At 41.6% G+C, this 20,630-nt stretch overlaps 2 protein-coding genes across 2 annotated transcripts; both read left to right on the forward strand.

Annotated features, from left to right (window-relative positions):
- Positions 1-11,770: 11,770 nt before the first annotated feature.
- On the forward strand, positions 11,771-12,770 carry LOC127782706 (probable calcium-binding protein CML32). Its single transcript, XM_052309974.1, has one exon. It carries the CDS (start codon positions 11,828-11,830, stop codon positions 12,578-12,580), a length of 753 nt encoding a protein of 250 aa, XP_052165934.1. The 5' UTR covers positions 11,771-11,827; the 3' UTR covers positions 12,581-12,770.
- A 3,263-nt stretch (positions 12,771-16,033) lies between these two features.
- Positions 16,034-16,952, forward strand: LOC127782725 (uncharacterized). Its single transcript, XM_052309994.1, has one exon. The coding sequence runs from the start codon at positions 16,110-16,112 to the stop codon at positions 16,659-16,661; it is 552 nt and encodes a 183-aa protein (XP_052165954.1). The 5' UTR covers positions 16,034-16,109; the 3' UTR covers positions 16,662-16,952.
- Positions 16,953-20,630: the final 3,678 nt, after the last annotated feature.

A 20,630-nucleotide genomic window follows, 5' to 3' on the forward strand; every position in this document is an offset into this window, starting at 1 on the left:
TGAAATATCCTGGCTTTGCAAATTTACAGGAAGAGATCAACAATGGATCGATGATGCCTACAGCTATTGACACTAGTACAGATCCTTCCATCTGTGACGGCCCATAACAAGACTAGAATTTGCGGGCCGTCACAAGGAAGTAATCTCAATTGGACCGAAGTTTCGTCCGATTGAGATATGGTCGCACAGCCTTGGTATATGGGTATAAAACTAAAGCCCGTCACGGATGACACTTATCTGTGACGGGCTATAGTTGAGGCCCGATTGAGATGAGGGTTCCATATCTCAATCGGGCCCAAAAAGAAGCCCGTCACAGACGAGGGTCATCTGTGACGGGCTATAGTTGAGGCCCGATTGAGATGAGGGTTCCATATCTAAATCGGGCCCTAAAAGAAGCCCGTCACAGATGAGGGTCATCTGTGACGGGCTCCAACTAGAGGCCCGATTGAGATAAGTTTAATGCCCGTCACAGATGACACTCTTTTTTTACGGGCTTTTATTAAGGCCCGATAGAGATTACTTGTATGCCCGTCACGGTTGATTGTTTTAGGGCCGTTACAGATATTTGTTGCACAGTATAAATACCCTCCACCACCTAGTGTAACTGTATCTCACTGTTCACTATTTTGGTGGGAGGCTGTAGGGGGCGATTTTTTGTCCTTTTTCCAAGGAAAACAGAAATTAAATTCCCAAAAGTGATCAAAATGGATCAATCAAGTGAGTAATATTATTCATTAATTGAGCAATTTCATCATGTCTTACTTTTGCAATACTGATCTTACAATATGTGCCTCTAATTTGTTTTTTTTTATTTTGTAGCAATTGATCGAAGTTGGATGTATGCGAAAAATTTGAAACGTCATTCTACGGAGTACAGAAAGGGCGTAATAAATTTTATGAACGCCGCGGAGGAGGATCGGAAAAGAAGAAACAGTGATTATATGTGTTGTCCATGTGTAGATTGCAAGAATGAGAATATGTTTGATAGCGGAGAGGACATACACGGTCATCTGATACAATGAGGATTCATGGAGGGCTATACATGTTGGGTGAAGCATGGAGAGCAAGAATCAGGAAGTGGAGCAGCAGCAGACAGAAGTGGTGCGCATAATCAGGAAGATGAAGATGAGCATGACATGTTTATACCTTCTCCATTGGGCGGTGAAATGGTTGATGTGGATCACGATCTGCTGTAAGACATGTTACGTGACGTTGAGGACCCAGCCCAGAATGAGAGAGATGGAATGAAGTTCAGCAGGTTAGTAAGTGATTCCGAGACGCCTCTGTATGCTGGATGCAAAGCAAAACACACTAAGTTGTCAGTTATCTTGGACCTAATGAAACTGAAGGCAAGTAGTGGATGGACAGACAAGAGTTTCACAGATCTTTTAGGAATTTTGAAGGCTATGCTTCCTGTTGAGAACACATTGCCCGAGACGACATACGAAGCAAAGCAGGTTCTGTGTCCACTGGGGTTAGAGGTCCGTAGAATTCACGCTTGTCCCAATGACTGCATATTGTACCACAAGCAATATGCGGACTTGGATGCTTGTTCTGTCTGCAAGGCTTCTCGATACAAGCGAAAGAAAAGTGCTGACGAAGGAAATAAGTCAAAGAGGGGTGGTCCGGCAAAGGTTGTGTGGTATCTACCTATCATTGATCGTTTCAAGAGAATCTTTGCCAACCCGAACAAAGCGAAGTTAGTACGTTGGCACGCCACGGAGAGAAGGAATGACGGTATGCTTAGACACCCAGCGGATTCGATTGAATGGAGGAATATCGATCGAAAACACAAAGACTTTGCTGCCGACCCTAGAAACATGAGGATATGTCTGTGCACGGATGGCATGAATCCTTTCGGTGACATGAGTAGTACTCACAGCACTTGGCCAGTTCTTATTGCGAACTATAACCTCCCGCCATGGTTATGCTTTAAACGGAAATATATTATGTTGTGCTTGTTAATCCAAGGTCCAAGGCAACCCGGCAATGATATCGATGTATTCCTGGAGCCTATTATCGACGATCTGGAGATTCTTTGGAAAGAAGGTGTGGAAACTTGGGATGCATATGGTCAGGAGAACTTCAAGCTAAGAGTTCTATTGTTCTGCACCATTAATGACTACCCTGCACTCGGTAATCTTTCCGGACAAACTATAAAAGGAAAGAAGGCATGCTCCGATTGCAAGGAACATACACGAAGCCGGTGGCTGAAGAAATCACGAAAGATGATATACATGGGTCACCGGAGGTGGCTCCCGCTACGTCACGCATTTAGAAGAAAGAAGAAAATTTTTAATGGTAAGAGAGAACTTCAGCCTGCTCCCAAAGATTTGTCCGGAGATGAGGTCCACAATATGGTCAAGGACATAAGCAATGAGTTTGGGAAGAAAAGAAAACGTAGCAAGACAAAGGAGAAGGGTATGTGGAAGAAAAAATCCATATTTTGGCGGCTACCTTACTGGAAAGATCTTGATGTCCGTCATTGCATTGATCTCATGCATGTAGAAAAGAATGTGTGTGAGAGTTTGGTTGGCCTGATGTTGAATATTCCCGGGAAGACAAAGGACGGGTTGAACACGCGCCTTGATCTACAGGACATGAATATTCGCAGTGAACTCCAGCCCATACGAGATGCAGAGACAGGTAAAGTGTACCTCCCTCCAGCCTGCCACACACTGTCGAAGGATGAGAAGATTGCAATGTTATCATGCTTGAAGGATATTAAAGTTCCATCGGGCTATTCAGCGAGGATAAGTAAGTATGTTAAATTGGACGATCTAAAACTTGTTGGAATGAAGTCTCACGATTGCCACGTGCTAATCACACAAATCTTGCCAGTTGCTATCAGAGGCATTCTACCACCAAAAGTGCGTCACACGATCCAACGTCTGTGCGCCTTCTTCAATGCAATTGGACAGAAGGTCATAGATCCAGAAGATCTAGATGGGCTGCAGACCGATATTGTGAATACCCTCTGTCACCTGGAGATGTTTTTCCCACTGTCTTTCTTTGATATAATGGTTCATCTCCTTGTTCATCTGGTGAAGCAAACAAAACTATGTGGCCCGGCTTTTCTAAGGGAAATGTGGCCGTTTGAAAGGTACATGGGAGTTCTAAAGTCGTACGTTCGTAACAGAGCTAAACCCGAGGGGAGCATCATTGAAGGTTACACGACCAAGGAGGCTATTGAGTTCTGTGTCAATTACATGTCCGACGCCGATCCTATCGGAGTTCCATCGTCTCGTCATGAGGGAAGGTTGTCAGGTGTTGGCACAATCGGAAGGAAAAGAATTAGGCCTGATCAACTGTCATATGCGCAGGCTCATTACGCTGTGCTCCAACATATGGCGGAAGTTGGCCCATACTTTGAGGAGCACTTAGCGAAAATCCGAGATGAGAACTTGGGGTGATCTGATGCATGGATTAACAGAGAACATAATTCTCAGTTCAACGAATGGTTCAAGAATCGTGTGACAATGTCCACGGATGTCCTAAATGAGACAGTACAGTTGTTGGGGATGGGACCCTCTTGGACCATAGACACGTGGCAAGGATACGATATAAATGGATACACATTTTACACCATCAAACAAGATGACAAAAGCACAGTACAAAACAGCGGCGTCCGTATAGATGCATTCCAGGATCAAGTTGGGTCAAACACATACTATGGCCGCATTGAGGAGATCTGGGAGCTAAACTACGTCAAGTTCAAGGTTCCTTTGTTCTGCTGCCGTTGGGTGAATCTACGCACTGGTGTCAAAGCCGACAAGGAAGGTTTCACTTTAGTTGATCTATCTAAGGTGGAATACGCCAATGAACCATTTGTACTTGCGAAACAGGTCGAGCAGATATTCTACATAAAAGACCCTTCAAACAAGAAGATGCACATCGTGAGGGATGGAAAGCGCCGAATTGTAGGAGTTGACAACGTCATCGATGAAGAAGAATACAACCATAATCTTCATCTAAGACCTCACATTGACCTTGACGATGATCCCCAAGAGCCTGTGGCATATGCTCGTTCAGATCATACGGAAGGCATAACCTTGTGACTGATGCATTTGTACTTATCTATTGTAATGAATGAAGTATTTTGTTTTACTACAAAGACTTGATATGTGTAGTCATTAATATGGCTAATTTTGTTTTATTACAAATGACCAAAATAAAAGTTGTAGATCCTAATGAGAGGATCAACTTTGTTGTTGACCATATTTCAATTTGAAATCATTTAGTATTTACAAATGCTGTTAATTAGATTTGTCATATTGTCAAAATCAATTTCAAGTTGTTAGGAAAAAAATTATATATAAAAATGACCAAAATAAAACTAGTAGATCTTGAAAGGCTCTACAACTTTGTTGTTGACCATAATTCCATTTGAAATCTTTTACTATCCGAAAATGTATTATGACTAATAAAATGAATTATTATACAGCTGCTATATATTTTGCACTCACAACAAATGAAAGATAGAAAATGAGTCATCGGTGACGGGCCTTAGTTTACGGCCCATAGAGATTAATCTATCTCAATCGGGCTTTGCCGTAGGGCCCGTCACAGATGATGCCCGATTGAGATGACATTCAGGCCCGTCACGGATGAGACATCTGTGACGGGCCCTAAGATAATGCCCGATAGAGATAGATTAATCTCTATCGGGCTTGAACTAAGGCCCGTCACCGATGACTATTTTTCCATTTTTCCAGATAAGTCTTTATATTTGTGAGTACAAAATATATAGCTGCTGTATAATAATTCATTTTATTAGTCATAATATATTTTCGGATAGTAAATGATTTCAAATCGAAATATTGTCAACAACAAAATTGTAGAGGTTATCAAGATCTACAACTTTTATTTTGGTCATTTGTCTATATAACTTTGTTTCCAACAGCTTGAAATTAATTTTGACAATATGACAAATCTAAACAGCATTTGTAAATACTAAATGATTTCAAATGGGAATATGGTCAAAAACAAAGTTGATCCTCTCATCAGGATCTACAACTTTTATTTTGGTCATTTGTCTATATAACTTTGGTTCCAACAGCTTGAAATTGATTTTGACAATACGAAAAATCTAAACAGCATTTGTAAATACTAGATGTTTTCAAATGGCGACCGGCGATGCCCTCCACGACCGGCGACGCCCTCCACCGAGCCCGGCGCCGCCACCACCGAGCCACCCCCGGCCGACCTCATGTGAGTCCTCCATCGCGCCTACCTCTGCTACCTGCATGTGGTTAATGATGAAAATGTGGATGTTGGGATGAAATGTGGATGTTGGGATGAATTTAGTGATAGATGATTTTAGTGATTGATGACTTGATGATGAATAGATGGAATGTGGTGCATTAATCAATTTAGTGATAGATGATTTTAGTGATAGATGATTTTAGGGATTGATGATATGTGGTGAACGAATGATTTTTTTTGATTGATGACATGATGATGAATAGATGGAATGTGGTGCATTAATCAATTTAGTGATAGATGCATGATATGTGGATGAATAGATGGTATGAGGTGAATTTATGATTTTAGGATTTGATGATATGTGTAATTTATTTATATGTGCCATTCAATTCATTCTATCACTGTGATATGTGCACTTTAGTTTATTTATATGTTTCATTTATTTTTATAAGTGACATTCAATTCATTGTAATAGATTGTAGCACTCAATTGTGTATTTTTGTTATTTTGAAAAAAAAGTAGACGATGTCTCAGCAAGGCGAACCAATGTCGACGACAACTAGTGGGTCCTCAAGGGCACGTACTCCTAGGACAGGGAACAAAATCCCTAAGGAATGGTTCCGCATAACAGCGGTGGACGCCGTAGGGTTGCCGACATCTCCAAGGAAAATATTGAGCCGATTTAGGTCTATCTGCGGGGTCATAGGGAGGCAGAAATTCAGTATTCTGCAAGATGACATCAAGCTCGTGCCGGCTGCAGAGAAGGACATTGCTTGGCTAACGTTCAAGGAGAGCTTTGATTATCCTGCGGAGCATGAGGACCTTCTCAGGCGGGCTTCTTTCAAGGTTATGGGCAATGCTTGGAAGAACTTCAAGACTAAGCTAGTTGGCGAGTTCGTCTACAACCCGGCGAATCCAGATCCAAGAGAGAAATTTCCTTGGATCACGGCATAGGTCTGGGAGGTTCCATGCGAAGAAGTCGACCCCCGAGTCCAGAGCTAGAAGCGAGGCATATCGCTTGCTCCAGACCAGGAACCAGCATCCGCACCGGCTTGGCACCGCCAGATATGCCGGTAAGGAAGAGGAATGGCAGCGTGAGGATGAAGAAGCGGAGGAATCGTGCACACCGCTCGTGTTTGGCGATATCCCACACCCTCGGGCTAGGAACTGGGCCAGGGCCAGGTACCAGAAGAATGATGATGGCACAATCTTCATGCCAAATGCAGAAGATCAACGAGTATACGAAGCTATAGTAAGTGTCTAGTCAAACTAGATGTTCGCATTGTTTCTCATCGTGCAGTTTATTTTACCCCACTAAATTGTAATGCAGAAGGAGTTGGTTGCCAAGCAACAAGCCTCGCAAGAGGTCTGCTCTCAAAGACGCGAGGACGACCTCCTCACGAAAGCGTTGGGCAACAAGGAACATCGTGGACGGACACGGGGCGTTGGGTCTTCTGTTCCCTGGAAGTATGGATTTCCAGACTACGCGTGGCAGTACAAGAAGCGGACTTCCAACAAGGCGGAGAAAGATGCACGCCTTGAAGCCAAGATCCGGGCGTCGATAAGAGCTGAGCTGACATCTGAATTCGACGAAAAGCTCGAGTCGATGAGGGCCAAGATTAGGCAAGAGATCTGAGAAGAGCAACAGAACCCCCAGGCCGCCGCTGTTGCTGCGCACGAAGAGTTAGGAAGTCCCACCCAAAAACGCAACAGTTGCGCATCAACTGAGTTGGCGGAAAATCCAACATCGATCGATAGCGCCGTCGACCACATAATGGTAACCGTGTACTTATTCAATACATGAAAGACTTAACGAATCCATATGATATATAATATTCTAAAAAATTGATTAATCTATCGCAGGAACCAACGAGCTGCACCCTCACAGTTAGGGTGATGCCGACCTTCACGGTTCCAGCAGCTGAGGGACTTGCGTACAAGCCGACCCCAGAGACAAGAGTGCATGGAGCGCAACTCAGGGCGGACTGTGCAAAAGTTCAAGTCGACTCGGTGAAGCCTAAATACGAGTTGTTCCCTTTGAAGTATCCACCGAATGACGAGGTCCTCTCACTAGGAAATGCCCATGGTACCTTCATCCAATGGCCCAAGGACCTCATTGAGATCAGGGTTACAGCGAGGCCAACCACTGCACCAGGCGGTCGTCCACCAAAGAGACCCGCCTCTGCTCCTTCAGCCCCTCCTGCTCAAGATCGTCATGCACAATCTTACGATGTGCAGTTGCAGTATGACACGGATTTTGGGGAGGACCGAATGGAGGCCGACAGCAAGGTGATTCATGAACCCCCACCGATGAAGAAGAGCAGGAAGGCACACACTTCCCCTCAGAGAATTACTCTCGATAAACCCAAAGCAAAGGGAAGAGGAAGGGGAGGAAAGGTGCAGGCCTCGCTTCTAGCTCCAAGGAAGCTAGATCTGGGCAAGGGCCAGGAAGAGACTAAGGGCAAAGAGGTCAAGAAGAAATGCGTCGCTCCACATGAGTTCCAACTAGGCATGCCATTGGTTGGAGATGACGTGCTTGCCGCAATGGGCACCGCTTGCAAGGACCTTCACTTATACTACATGGAGAAATCTAACGCCAGGAAGCCAAGTAAAGCTACCGATATCCTTGGAGAGCACGATGGAAAGCCATTCCTTGGTCCAACAAATTATATCGTGGTCGACTTCAAGGATCTTTTCGACCTCTACAGGCTCCGAGCGGTAGACACAAGCCTCCTTAAGTGCTACTCCTTGTAAGTATTGTCGCCCAACTCAATCTGGTAATAACAATCGGTTTAACTTGCTTACAAGATCGTTTATCCTGTGTGTAGGTTAAGTTGGCAATGGTGTCAGAAGCATGCACCGGAAGTTGCCTTCCTTGATCCACAAGTGGTCACTGTCACAAATCTCCAGAATGACCGTCAAGGAATGGTCAACTACATCTACGACACCTTGTGGTCCTGCCGAGACAAGAAGTACATTATGTGCGCCTATAATCAATAGTAAGTGTGTTAACTAAATATACACAACAACATGACACATACCTTGAGTACTTATTTAACTTTCACTATATTAATGCCGCAGTGCCCATTGGATCCTTCTAGTCATAACACCTAAGTGGAGTACATGTCACTACCTGAACTCCAGAATTGATAAGAACGCATATGATTGGACCCCAATTCAACTAGCGATAGATGAAGCGTGGGCCCAATACGTGCAAAGAGGAGGCCTCAGGAAGACAGGACATGACACCCTCATCCACAAAAAAGACTTCCCGGTGAAGCAACAAATAGGTGACCAATGCGGATTCCATGTGTGCCACAACATGCGCCTTCTGTATAGAGAAAAGGTGAAGACTTTGGCTGAGTTTGAGGTTGGTGGTCTCAATTGTGATAACTAACTACATTTTAGTACTTATATATGATCGATCAACTAATCTGGAATTATGACAATGTAGGGCACAATAACCAAGTCTCTGCCTACCAGCTTTGAGGAGGTTCGCGAGGAGATAGCCAGCTTCATCCTCCGCAAAATAATTAACCCCAAAGGAATGTTTAGGCTTAAACTAAAATGATGAACAATGTTGAACTTTTATCTTTAGGCAATGATGAACACTTATTATGCAATTGTGATGATGTATATATTTCATATGTTTATGTTAAGACTTGCTAAATAAATATTTGATCCAATTAACTCGGTTTTGCAGGTGAAATATGATAAATATTTGAATAGATGTGAAATATGTGAATAGATGTGAAATATGAGATGGCTGTGAATGTGTGGTTGTGTGAAATATGATGATGTCTGTGTATGTGAATGCATATGTATATGAATGGGTGATGCTGGGGAGCTGGGGATATTGGATATCTGTGTTTGTTTCTGTCATTTTTGCAGCGGGTATGGCTAGCAAAGGCCTGAGGCTAGCTAAAAAACAAAATTTATTTTTTTTGTGGATTATAGTCATCTGTGACGGGCCATAACTAAATGCCCGATTGAGATGAGGTCATCTGTGATGGGCTCTAGTTTAGGCCCGATTGAGGTCAGTAGTCAGCTCTAGTTTAGGCCCGATTAAGATGAGTATCATATGTGACGGGCTTTAGTTTAGGCCCGATAAAGGTTAGTAGTCATCTGTGACGGGCGCTAGTTGTGGCCCGATAGAGATAGGTCATCTGTGACGGGCTATAGTTTGACTGGTTGTCTGGGTCAAAGCTATCGGTGACGGGTTTCACTTAGGGCCCGATTGAGATATATTCATTCGTGACGGCCGTTTGCCCGATTGAGATAACTCTTCACATCAGTGACTTCTAGCCTGTGACGGATGCTGTGCCCGATTGAGATGGGGCTTACCGCCCGATTGAGATGAGGGTATCCCTTCTAGTATGATCGAGTATGTAGTGAAGTATGCGGTTCATTTACACGTTGTGCAACTGACTTTTAATAACTGCTTTGTTTGTACCATAAATATATCTTGGAAGCAGGGGTGGCCTCCCCTTTGGTTCTGTGAAAACAATTTTTTTTCCTAACCTTGTCTACCTCGTAACTAGATAAATTTTATAACCAAACCAGGTAATATTTGTCTGGTATCTCTCAATTACCATAAAATTTCTGTCGAAGAACTCTAGAGTTGTCTGAACTCAGCTTGAAGGTCAAGATTAGTGTGAGCAAAGCAATGGCATGGCTAATTATATCCGTTGCTCCCAAAATTTGATACTCCCTCCGTTTCACAATGTAAGTTATTCTAGCATTTCCCACATTTATATTGATGCTAATGAATCTAGATAGATAATATTTGTCTGGTATCTCTCAATTACCATAAAATTTCTGTCGAAGAACTCTAGAGTTGTCTGAACTCAGCTTGAAGGTCAAGATTAGTGTGAGCAAAGCAATGGCATGGCTAATTATATCCGTTGCTCCCAAAATTTGATACTCCCTCCGTTTCACAATGTAAGTCATTCTAGTATTTCCCACATTTATATTGATGCTAATGAATCTAGATAGATATATATGTCTAGATTCATTAGCATCAATATTATCTATCTAGATTCATTAGCATCAATATGAATGTGGGAAATGCTAGAATAACTTACATTATGAAACGGAGGGAGTAGCTCTCAAATGGACTGATTCCTGCAAATTTATTATGCAGTTAAACATCCATTCATGTGTATCTAATGCGGCTAAAAATGGTGACGCTGTAGATACAAAATGTTTTTACTGGTCATTTTAGCTTTCATGTGTGTGTTCTGCCTTCTGCGAGGAAATTTAATTTTGGTTTGCAAGAAATGTAGCATTCCCTTTTTTTATAATGGAAAAGATCACATTTCCGCCCTCTGCACCAGGCACATGCGGGCCGCGGCCTAGCTATTGCGTATATTGTCTCTCAACAATTAGTTTGGATTTTTGGGAATGGCAAGTCCAAATCCAAGATGATTTTACTAGTAAAAAAGTTGGAGTCAAGGCATTTCTCTTGCTTCATGAATCAAGGGCTTGGCAAATAGAAAAGAAAATCAGGCAATTGATTGAACCTCGTTAGATTTCTATAGGTTGTGATGAATGGCAAACTGCTCGAACATTGCTAACGGTAAAGCGTGCGCATTTGAGTTGGCAGATGGAAATTAAACCATGGTATACTTGCTTTGTGTTTCTCAAGAACAACTGCTCCCGCTCAGCCTCGCCATCCATTTTAAGCAGAATGACCATCTCTGTCATGAATGATAGAATGGAGTAGGCTTTGCAGACTTTGTGAATCTCCTCTTGCAAGAACAAAACTCATCTTATTCAGATGCCAAGTGAAAAGGCTGAAAACCCAGAAGAAGGTAGAGAGGTACACAGACATGGATTGTGCAAAAATGCACTTAGCTTACTGTAAGATCTTAGTGGGAATGGGAGGCATTACGGGCTGTAAATGGAGTATTTACTTAATACTATTTGATTAGTTTGTCTGAGAACTCCGCCCTGTCCATGATGCTCTACCTCCGTATTGCTAAATTTTAGTTTTATATTTGAAATATTTCCTCCGTGTCCATCCAGCATTCCATCGTGAAATTTTGAAAAATGGTATTGTGAATAGAATTGATTAAGCGAGAGAGATTGAGCGAGAGAGATAATTGAACACAAGAATGAGCGGATATCTTTATTGATCAATACGGTACAATTTATAGATGAGGAAGAGGTAGCAACCGGAGACGTGATGGTTGGGCATTGCCAAGGAGCGTCTAGGTAAGAGGCGCGGTTGCCTTCGGTTGCGATCCATCATTTTATATGGATGAGATCATCTTGTTGTTTCATAACAAATGGTACATCAGTCCATCTTGCAAAAAAAATTGTATTATTAACGTATAGAAAAAAAAATCAAATTTCGGGAACCTTGCAAAATTTATTCAAATTTCAAAGTTTTTCGGCCGAAATTCCCATAGAACCGATAGATATTACTCTGCAGACTGCAGTCCAATCACTTTCCATATATTTTTTTCTGTCATTTTTTTATATGATTTGAATCAGAAAAATGATTCTTTTTTAAAAAAAAGCCAAAAGGGGTCGGAGAATTAAACTCCGAATTGAACCCCCAAGGCAGAAGCATCGGCTTCGTCCGCTCCCCCCGGACGCGCTCCTCCCGTCGCCCAAGATGGCATCGCCCGCGCGACGCGAGCTCCACGACGATGTCGCCGTAGCTATCTATAGCCACGAGAGCTCCGCGTCCATGGAGAAGGAGAGAGAGAGAGAGAGAATCCGCGCGCGCGAAAGGGAAGGTCTGATCGGATTCGAGCTGTGCCGGCGAGGAGAGGAGATGGACGCGAAGCAGAGCGTGGCGGCGGCGAAGCCGTCGCTGGCGAAGAAGACGGCGTCGGCGTCGTTCCGGCTGAGGAACGGCAGCCTGAACGCGGTGCGGCTGCGCCGCGTGTTCGACCTGTTCGACCGCAACGGCGACGGCGAGATCACCGTGGACGAGCTGGCGCAGGCGCTCGACGCGCTGGGCCTCGTCGCCGACCGCGACGGCCTCGCCGCCACCGTGTCCGCCTACGTCCCCGAGGGCGCCGCGGGCCTCCGCTTCGAGGACTTCGACGCGCTCCACCGCGCGCTCGGCGACGCCCTCTTCGGCTCGCTCGACGGCGCCGCCGCCGCCGGCGAGCCCGGCGGCGGCGGCGGCGACGAGGAGGAGGAGATGCGGGAGGCGTTCAAGGTGTTCGACGTCGACGGCGACGGGTTCATCTCGGCGTCGGAGCTCCAGGAGGTGCTCAAGAAGCTCGGCCTCCCGGAGGCCGGCAGCCTCGCCACCGTGCGGGAGATGATCTGCAACGTCGACCGCAACAGCGACGGCCGCGTCGACTTCGGCGAGTTCAAGTCCATGATGCAGGGCATCACCGTCTGGGGCCCCTGATCTCCACCAATCCCTTCAAACATCTTTTGAATTCATTCCATCCAAATTTCAACCAAACACGCACGCAGTCCAAATTGAATCAAACTGAACATCACTAGGTTAACTCAATATATTGATCTCATGCAATTACATCAGTGTATGAACCTACGATCTTATGTACACGTGACAAAGCAGGGCTTGAGCTTCGTTACTATATATGGCCTGTTTTGTGTTTAAAATTTTTTTAAAATTCTACTCGAACAGGATTCTTTTCAAGTGTTTCTACGGGAATTGAACATACGGTTGCATACAAATGATGTAATGTGATGTCAAATTTCGGTGTTTCTAGCATGTAATTCCTTTTCTTTTTTCAATAGTGAAAATGATTTATACTATCCTCTACGAATGGACACAAAGTAAAAAGTCTTACAAATAAAAAAGAAGAAGAAGAAAAAGATGACGGGACAAACCCCCAACTCCTACTAATTAAAGATCAACTGAAATGACGTTTTCGATTCTATCACGTAATTCATAGAGTTTTCTTTTCTTTTTGAAAACTCATTCCATGGAATTTCCTTCAACATAAATAGTGTTTTTGGGATAATCAAGCCCATTTAACGGCTATTTTCAGGAATCGACGGTGAAGTACATGGCCATCCGACCAGCTCAGGAGCTGCCTCAATTTTTGACAACACACTTACGCACACATCTTCCATCCTTGTCAATATATCATGGAATTGGTCCAACTAGGATCGATCTCCTTGTCTGTCCCAATCACAAAGACCACATAACCGTTTATATATGGTTTAACCATTTAAGACTTTTCATTGGCTATGTGTTATCTTTTAAGCTTTTTGTTGCATCTTGCAAGATGTTGTGTGGTCTTGTTGTTGTTAGTTTCAGTCTAAGCACTCGTGCAGAGGCCGGCTATCCCATTATATGAAAAAAATATGCTTCCACCGTAAACTTTTTAAGATATGTTTTACTATTCACCTTCTTAAAAAATATAATATTATTTATTTTGACTTATATTTTTTATTATAATAGGTTTTTAAGCATGACTTATATTTTTTATGTTTGCACAAAATTTTTAATAAAACGAATGATTGAAGATTTCTTAAAAAGTTAAAGTGTATATTAAAAAAAAGAAGGCAGTATCAGCCATACACATCACACATCACATATCCATCGGAAAAAAGGATATAAAAATCAACACCGACGATAAAGCCATATCATGCATGTGTACACACTTTACCTTCGTCCTCTCATAATACCAAATCAGTATGCTAAAAGAATAACTTTCTTGGGCCATCCTGAAGAAGTACAGATAAACGCATAAATCATGTGTACAAAACAAGGATCACACGAGGGCCTAACAAATTAAAGGTTGGAGAAGAAATCAAGCAACTTAACAACCGATCAAATACTTCCATTTCAGATAGGAAAAAGTGAACATATATGCTAATGCTAAGACGTTATCCAGGTGATGGGAACCTGAAACTGAACGTTGTTTGTAAAGTAGCATCCATTGCTTGTGCCTTTCGGGGGTTACAACATGCAATTTAAAGATTTGTAGGTGGAAACTATTGTGCAAGTTGATTTATTGGCTAAAGTGCTGTGGCAATTTAGCATTTTGGGAAGCAACCGCGCATGTAAAGAAGTAATACTAAATTCGTATTTAAATATATGATACTGTCGACTTTATTTGATCTTTGCAGTTAGTGTGACTTTCACCACTATTTTGTACCGGGTTATTCAAAACAGCAAAGAAAAAATACATTCATGTTGAAAAAAATATTAATATCTAGTACTTGGTTGAAACAAGATTCTTCATTTAAAAAAAACCACAGTTTTTTTAAGATAATGGAATAACATTCCGGCCTTTGCTCAACAAGCTACAACCAATTATTACAAAGTCCACACATAAACAAATTCAGCACACACTAACATAATATAAAGAAAATACAAACTAAAAGACACCAATACAAGATAAAAGAACCCTGGATTACTGAATTCTATTCGAGAATCTCCATCCGAAGTTGGTAAAAATGTGCATAATCGTTGACTCAAGTTTACGACATACATTATTTATTAGCTTGATATCATCATCATCATATATTTATACTTTAGCCCAACCCCGAAGCCAATATATTGTCCTAAAAAGTACCTGCAAATAAGATAAAAAAGCTACCGTTAGTATACTAAAGCAAGAGTGGCTAAAAACTATACACAACTACGTACTCTGCACAAGTACTTGAAAAAAGCTACTCCTACATCATGGCCCACATGCCAATGGTGGTGGGTCGCCACCACCACTATACTATCTTAAGAAGTAGTATAGATACTAATAAGATGTAACATAATCGTAATATTATAAAGTATGTATAAGGGAAAATCTTTCTATATATGGTTTCTATATGCGCGTTCAAACTAAATATTTTGAGAGCAACCAAATGATCAAAATTTTAAAAGTTTGACGAGTAAAGCCAATTATGCCATATATGCTGAAATATATTTTAAAACAAGTAAGAAGTTTAGGAAGTTTATTATCCCGCGGTACACTAGTTACACTGCATGCGTTTTCCATGTTGTACATGTACTAAATACTCTAGTCATGTTAATTAAGGTACAACCCATTATACCTAGATCATTCAAAAGGAAAAAATGTTAGTTATGAAAACATTTTCCCATCTAATTAAGCTGGCACTGATATAATCCAGTAAAGTAATTAAGGTAATCTGAAAAAAAATCACTTTCTCCTTTGCGTCCCCAAATAGGTGGTCTGGAAGCGTGAGTGTAAACTACGTTACCTTGTCTATGTCCTTTTTGGGGGTAAATCTTCCTTGTTGGGCCAAACTTGCCTAACCGATCTTCATTTTATGTACTCTAAGTTCAATTCATCCGCATTGTTCATTGTAGGCAACATAACCATTGACAGTGAGCACACGTGGTGACTTCGTGAATATCAAGATATACTGGCCCAAACTTAATTTGATGGGTGTTGATAGCGGTTGGATGTACGTGTGCACGTTCATAGAAGTAAGTGTGCATACATTTATATGAGTGTTGTTTGTACTATGTTTTAAAAAATAATTAAACAATGAAAATGGCAAGCAACAAGTACAATGTACTGATGTATAGCTATATACTCCCTCCGTTTCAAAATGTTTGACACCGTTGACTTTTTAGTACGTGTTTAACCATTCGTCTTATTCAAAAAATTTAAGTAATTATTTATTCCTTTCATACCATTTGATTCATTGTTAAATATACTTTCATGTACACATATAGTTTTACATATTTCACAATTTTTTTTAAATAAGACGAACGATCAAACACGTGCTAAAAAGTCAACGGTGTCAAATATTTTGAAACGGAGGGAGTATGTTGGTTTGAATTGTGAGTGTGTCATAACTTTCACTCGATTCGTTTGCTATATAAACCCCGGCAGCACTTGATTCTTCTTCCAAGGAAAAGTTGCCATCACAACATCACAATTCATCATCAATTCACACGTACTGCTCCTCCAATCCTACACTCAACAGTCAAGATGGTCACGATGATGATGATGAAACACTCGTCTGGAAGCTCTCCATGCCATCACGCCATCAGCCGCCGGAGCGCCGCCGTCGAGTTGCACCGCTGCTCCCGGCGGCGACGTCCATCACCACAGACCACGACGGTGGCGTTAGCCAGGAGGAGATCACCGGCGGCGGTGCGGTGCTTCTCCCTCCACGGCGACAGCGGCGGCGGCGGCGGCGCCGGGGCTGGGCTGGTGGACGAGGGGATGCCCGTGCTGCGTCAGAGGATCTCGGAGATAAAGGCGGCGGCGGCGGCTACCGAGGAGGAGGAAGAGTACTTCAGCCGGGATGCGCCGCCGGAGTGGGAGGAGGAGTACTCCGTTTGGGAGACGGCCGGCGGCGGCGGCGATGGACAGCTGTTCCATGTGCTCGGGGACTTCTTGATGAGATCTCGGCCAGGCGTCGCCGTCGGGATCGCCGTGTTCTTGATGGTCAGCTTGCCAACCTCGGTGTTCTTCGCAGGTTGTACCCGTTTAGTCGTTGAGTGTCAACGCCTTCTTTTCAACCTAACCAAGTGCTAAGGAGGTTAATTAATTAGTTATGTCCCTTTAGTATCAGTATGTTTTGGTAAGATTGTGTACTATGTAGAAAAGTAGGAATTATATATAACTTTGCATCGTGTTTACATTTTTTTCCTTTTCTATTTTTTTTCAAACTGAAATTATGCAAGTACTGTACTATGCAAAAGAGACATATATAAATGCACATCACTACACACACCATGCACATGACATATATAAAAAATTGTCATAAACTTTTGCAAGTCCATATCAACAAAAAGAACTCCCTACTCTGTGTCAAAATTGTTCTTTTAAAAAAAAATGTTCTCATCTTTAGGTCAACCAGACTACTCCCTCCGTCCCAAAAAAGACACAATCTAGATAAGAATGTGACATCTCCTAGTACAATAAATCTGGACATCCCTTTGTTCAGATTCGTTGTACTAGAAAATGTCACATTCCCTTATAGGGTTAATTTTTTTTTGATGAAGGGAGTAAGCTTCAGTTCATTTTTTTTTTAAAAAAAAATGGTCTCATCTTTAGCTCAACAAGACTATGCTTCAGTTCATTTTTTTTAAAAAAAAAACAGAAAACAAGTCTAAACGGCATAACAATTGTCTACCTGGGTTCGTTGGTTTTCCACCCATTATAAGCCATTAAATTGCATCGAATTATAGAGCTACCCATATCGAAAAATACTCATTGGCAGTTAGCAAAGGCCCATGATCATCATATCAACCGTCCCCTTTGCACTCGCTCTAGACTCCCAACCGCGATTTAGGGTGAGTTCATCTCTTTCCCCTCCGACAGGCCGGCGTCTCTGATCACTTCCACCATACTCGTCTTGTTGAACGAATTGTTATACTATCCCACTCTCTGTAGGAATATGCGGAAATAAATTATTATTGTGCCTGTTAAGGCATTTGGTTCAAAGAGATGATTCCTCTGCCACTAGCACTCTGATCTGAGTCTGAGTGCTACTATTTATCTATCTAGTAGTGCCTGATCTACCAATCAGGTTGGCTCATCGGTTGGCTCATCGGTGCAACTATCGTGGTGCCGGTTACAGAACCAACACCTATTAGGCTTACAAACCGGGACTATATATATGTGGGGTTTCTATACTAGTGATTAGCCCAACAATAAACTATGGATTATCCAATTTTATTACATAAACTGTTTTGCACACGGATTTGTTCTACTCAACAGCAAAATTAACCATGGTACCAGAGCCAGCAACGCCATCGAGCAGGCGTAAAGGGTGCTTTTCCGATTACAACCACATGCTGGTGCTAATACAGCCATACACATATCACACAAGTCAATAAATCATCAATGCTTGGTGAGATGAAATCTCTTGGAAATAAGCACATAATCAAAACACCAGCACAACAACCTCTAAAATAGCTCCAGAATAATCTATATATGTACACACCTTACCTTCGTTCTCTCAGAACACCAAATCAGTATACTAAAAGAATAACTTTCTTGAACCATCCTGAACAAGTGTCAAGTATGTACTCAACGCATAAATCATGTGTCCAAAACAAAAATCGCACGAGGGGCACCTAAGAAAGTTAGATAAGAGCAAGTTCAATAATAGCGTCAGCTACCGGCGATAAAATTTCCCACGTCACATACACAGTAAATAAATTGTAACATACTATTTACCCAACAGTTCATAGTGATACTATTTTATTATTTACTATCATTTCTTTCTCTTCGTTTACTTTTTCTTGACCAATAGCAGCGATCATAACCTCCTCAAATGCACAGCAGTGGGCCCGCTTCTCTTGAAATGTGCGTGCAGCCCGACGACAGTTTAGTCGCTGGCTTGTTCTCTTTTCCATTCTCTCTCCATGCCAGCTCATCGTATAAGACAACGTGGCATTGTTATCGCCGACTTTGAAACCTTATTGCACCTGCTCCAAGAAATCAACCAAAGGAAGCAACTTAGCAACCGGATGCTTACATTGGAAAAAGAAAAGAGAAGTGAGCATGCATATGCTAGGACGCTATCTAGGTGATAGCAACCTGAAACGAACTTTTTTTTAAAAAAAAAGAATATTATTCCGATTGTCTAATGTATTGTACCTGCTGATCTAGAGGTTTGTTGTTAATACATTCACAAATATGAAAAGAAAATCATAATATTTGATTCTCATTTTTTTTCTGATAGGGGTTTGGGAAACAAGCAAAATCTTCTCTCATTATTTGTAGGTCTCGCATAGTAGCTGAGTGGTGATGAACTGATCACTAGCTGTGGTAGATTCACCGCTACCCATACCATCTTTTAATTACTGATTCAGGTTATAAGACATTTTGATTTTAGTCAAAGTTAAACTGCTTATAACTTTGACCAAGTTTGTAGAGAAAAACAGTAACATTTTTAACCCAAGACAAATTTATTATGAAAATATATTCAATTATTGATTTTATGAAATTAATTTAGTATTATAAATATATTACTATATTTGTCTATAAACTTAATGAAACTTAAAACAGTTTGACTTTAACCAAAGTGAAAATGTCTTATAATCTGAAATGGAGGGAGCATTAGATAGTATAGAAATAATTGTTTACCTCGTTGAGGCATTCGGTTTACAGAAATGACTCATCTGGCAGACTGGCACTATCACTCTGATCTGAGCAAGTGCCATGGTTTGCTATATGTTTATGCCTGGATTAGTCGTCCACCATACTCGAAAAATACGTAAACCTTAATTATTAGGCCATAGACAAGGAACAAATACATGTACTATCTTTCCATATGGCTCCAAAGAAGTCCATTTGATGAAGTGATGAAGAGCTATAATTTCTTAGCAGGATGCTTAAGAGAGATGATCAGAGTACAACTGTACAAGGAATCTGTAACCTCTGACCTCCACATGATCTCCCACCTCTAATAAGCAACAGCTATTGCGGACAATACATCTGGCATAGGCTAGCAATGGCTCTGTGGGAACTCGAAACGGAATTCCTACTTCATCCCATTCCTAATTACTATCACTGTCCAAATATCACACGACATGCAGGAGAAATGGGCATGCTGATAATTTCCTCCATGATTATAACTTGCTAGTGTAGAGGAGGAAGAGAAGGAATCCTGCTCCCTCCGTTTTTAAATATTTGACGCCGTTGACTTTTTTAAACATGTTTGACCGTTCGTCTTATTAAAAAAAATTAAGTAATTATTAATTATTTTCCTATCATTTGATTCATTGTTAAATATACTTTTATGTATACATATAGTTTTACATATTTTACAAAAGTTTTTGAATAAGACGAAATGGTCAAAGGTGTGCTAAAAAGTCAACGGTGTCAACTATTTAGAAACGGAGAGAGTATATATATTTTTTCATACTTATATATTGGTATATTATAGTTACAGTATAGTTATAATATAATTATATTATAAATATCTATATTATAGTTAATCTGAAAGTTTTCCGCTGAAAAAAACTTGCGACAGTTGTAGATATAGTCCCTTAAGTTAACGATGCTTCGTCTGCGTGATGTTTGTATCCAACCCCGTAACGACCCAAGTTGTTTGTATCCGTACGCGTGATGCACTTGGTTTGGCCGCGACATAGGCTGTGTTTGGGAGGTGAGGTTGGGAACTCACCTCCCGTGCACATAAAACGGAGCGATGCATTTTATTATAATTAATTAAGTATTTATTTATTTTTTAAAAAATAGATTAATATGATTTTTGAAAGAAACTTTTGTATAGAAACTATTTGCAAAAAAAAAGCACCGTTTAGTGGTTTGAAACGCGTATGCATGGAACATGAGAGAGATGGGTTGGGAAAGTTGGAGGAAGAACACAACCTTAGCCACCCTCTAACGGCCCAACCACCAATTTGAGTATTTCCTACTCAGTGCACTCACTCTGAACTCCCAAGTCCTAACTAATTGACGATGATCGAGTTCGCTGGTGGCGTCGCCTCCCCTCCGGTGGCCGGTTGGCTGCCGCCTTTCCTCTAATTA

The sequence above is a fragment of the Oryza glaberrima genome, chromosome 8, assembly GCF_000147395.1.
Source record: "Oryza glaberrima chromosome 8, OglaRS2, whole genome shotgun sequence".
Lineage (NCBI taxonomy): Eukaryota > Viridiplantae > Streptophyta > Magnoliopsida > Poales > Poaceae > Oryza > Oryza glaberrima.